General features: G+C 35.5%; 1 protein-coding gene across 1 annotated transcript; it reads right to left on the reverse strand.

Annotated features, from left to right (window-relative positions):
- Positions 1 to 285: 285 nt before the first annotated feature.
- On the reverse strand, positions 286 to 1266 carry LOC103133392 (chromodomain-helicase-DNA-binding protein 6-like; the record flags this gene model as incomplete). The annotated part of the gene is made up of 3 exons (XM_007545150.2): positions 286 to 464; positions 540 to 626; positions 1149 to 1266. Coding segments are annotated over 3 exons (364 nt in total), but the record flags the coding sequence as incomplete, so codon positions are not given.
- Between the last annotated feature and the right edge of the window lie 764 nt (positions 1267 to 2030).

Below are 2030 nucleotides of genomic sequence, written 5' to 3' on the forward strand. Positions count from 1 at the left end.
AGAAGGTTTTTAATTATTCACTATTTATTAATTAAATGGTTTTTATTTTGAATACAAGTTTTTATTTATGCTTCTTATGGGTAGAAGTTTTATTAATTCTTTTAATAATTATGCTGTATTGTAATATTTTTCATTTATGTCTTTTTATATTTATCACTTTACTCTTTATTTTTACTTATTTTTTCATAGATATATTTTGTACTAATTTCTGCACTTTACTTATATTTTGCTTATACAAGCAAAATATAAGTAAAGTATGGCTGTGCTGATAATATTCACGCTGTCCGGACTTGATCGTCGTTCCTTTAAATCTCCGTTCCTCTCACCATGTGTCTGAGGTCCGCCGGACGCTTCTGGATCTCCTCAAACTCCCGGATCTTCTCCGGGTCCAGGTCCTCCTGCAGCTCCCAGGTCGCCTCCTCGTACGACAGGCTGCACCACTTCACCAGGTAGTGGGTCACCTCCTGCAGCAGAAGCACACGCTGCGTTGCCGCCCTCAACAGCCTCCAGGAAATAAAACCGCCTGTCTGGGAACGTACCTCGCCCGTCTCCGTATCCGTGGTAACGGCCACCTCCAGGATGCGGTCGACCTCCACGTAGTCTGGGTTGAATATGTCATCGTCGGGCTGAAGGGGGAAAACGGAGATGAACGAAGCAGAAAACGATTAGCTCAGTGATCGAATATTCTCAATCGATTATTCTGATGATTAATCGATTATTTGGAAAATTATTGATATTTGGCACTTTGATTTAAAATGCGTTGAATAATTAAATTGATATTTTAAATAACAAATGCAATAACAGCATTCCTTTAATAAACAGTCATTTGTAGCTGAAACATCAAAAAGCTCAGACCTTTCTGCTTAACATCGACACATTGCAGGGATTTTCTGTTGATTATTTTTTATTAACAACTGAAAATAAAGAGGAGAGTGATTTTACAGAATTTGAACAAAGTGGAGCTAAATCTGGTTACAACAGATTAGTAAGACTTTTCATCTTTTCATGATTTGTACAGTTTTCGGCTTAATTCCTGCTCTGAGTGTGTTGTTCTGACTTTTTAGAGTCTGTATAGTCCAGCTAATGATTAATCGATTACTAAACCAGTCAACGATAAATTCAACAATCGACTAATCAGGAAGTTTCACCTCAGTGAACAGGTGCTTCATCTGAGCCTGTTTGGTCCTGAAACGTTTGATCTTCTGGTGGATTCTGGGATCTTTCTCCAGCTCTTCCAAAGTGGCCCATTTGCAGTGCAAGTAGGAACTACAAGCATAAAAAATAAAAACAAAACGATGATTTAAGTCATGCAGCTTCCACTGAGTTTTTCTCCATTTGGACACAAAACCAGTAAAGTTCATTATAAATTAATGGCAGAAACTTACAGAAGAGGATTTAAAAAAATTTAAAAAATCTGACCTTTTTCTCAGAAATACAACTTTTGATCTCAGAAAAATTTAAATCACAATTCAGAGAAAAGACATAATCCTGAAAAGTCAGAATTTTAATTTTTAAAAGTCAGAATTTTGACTTTTAAAAAAATCTGAATTCTGAGAAAAATGTCAGAATTTTGATTTTGATTAAAATAAAGTCAGGATTCTGAGGTTAAAGTGAGATTTTTTTTCAGTCTCCATTCCCCTTTTTAATTTGGACCATGAAGCAAACGGAGCTTAATCTGGACGGTTGGGTGGACAGGTTGGATAAACTTGTTTTTATTAATTCACACGTTTTTCATGCAGGCACTCAGATGAGGAATAAAGTTTGGAAATAAATAAAAAATTAAGTCAGACGTTGTAAAAATGTCTCAAACCGTAAATGCATTGGAAAAGCATCATCTGTAACTACAGCTAGATTAATTTGCATCATTTCACCCATAAACGAACGCCAATAAAGATAACCAGTCTTCATTGCGAATAATAAAGATTTTACAAAAACAGTTGTCCTGCAACTTTATGATGCACAAATAAATTATTCCTAACAAAGTGGAGGAAAATGTAAAGTTCGAATCCATCCAGTTATGTTTTATTCAT

This window comes from Poecilia formosa, unplaced genomic scaffold, assembly GCF_000485575.1.
Source record: "Poecilia formosa unplaced genomic scaffold, Poecilia_formosa-5.1.2 Scaffold2957, whole genome shotgun sequence".
NCBI lineage: Eukaryota > Metazoa > Chordata > Actinopteri > Cyprinodontiformes > Poeciliidae > Poecilia > Poecilia formosa.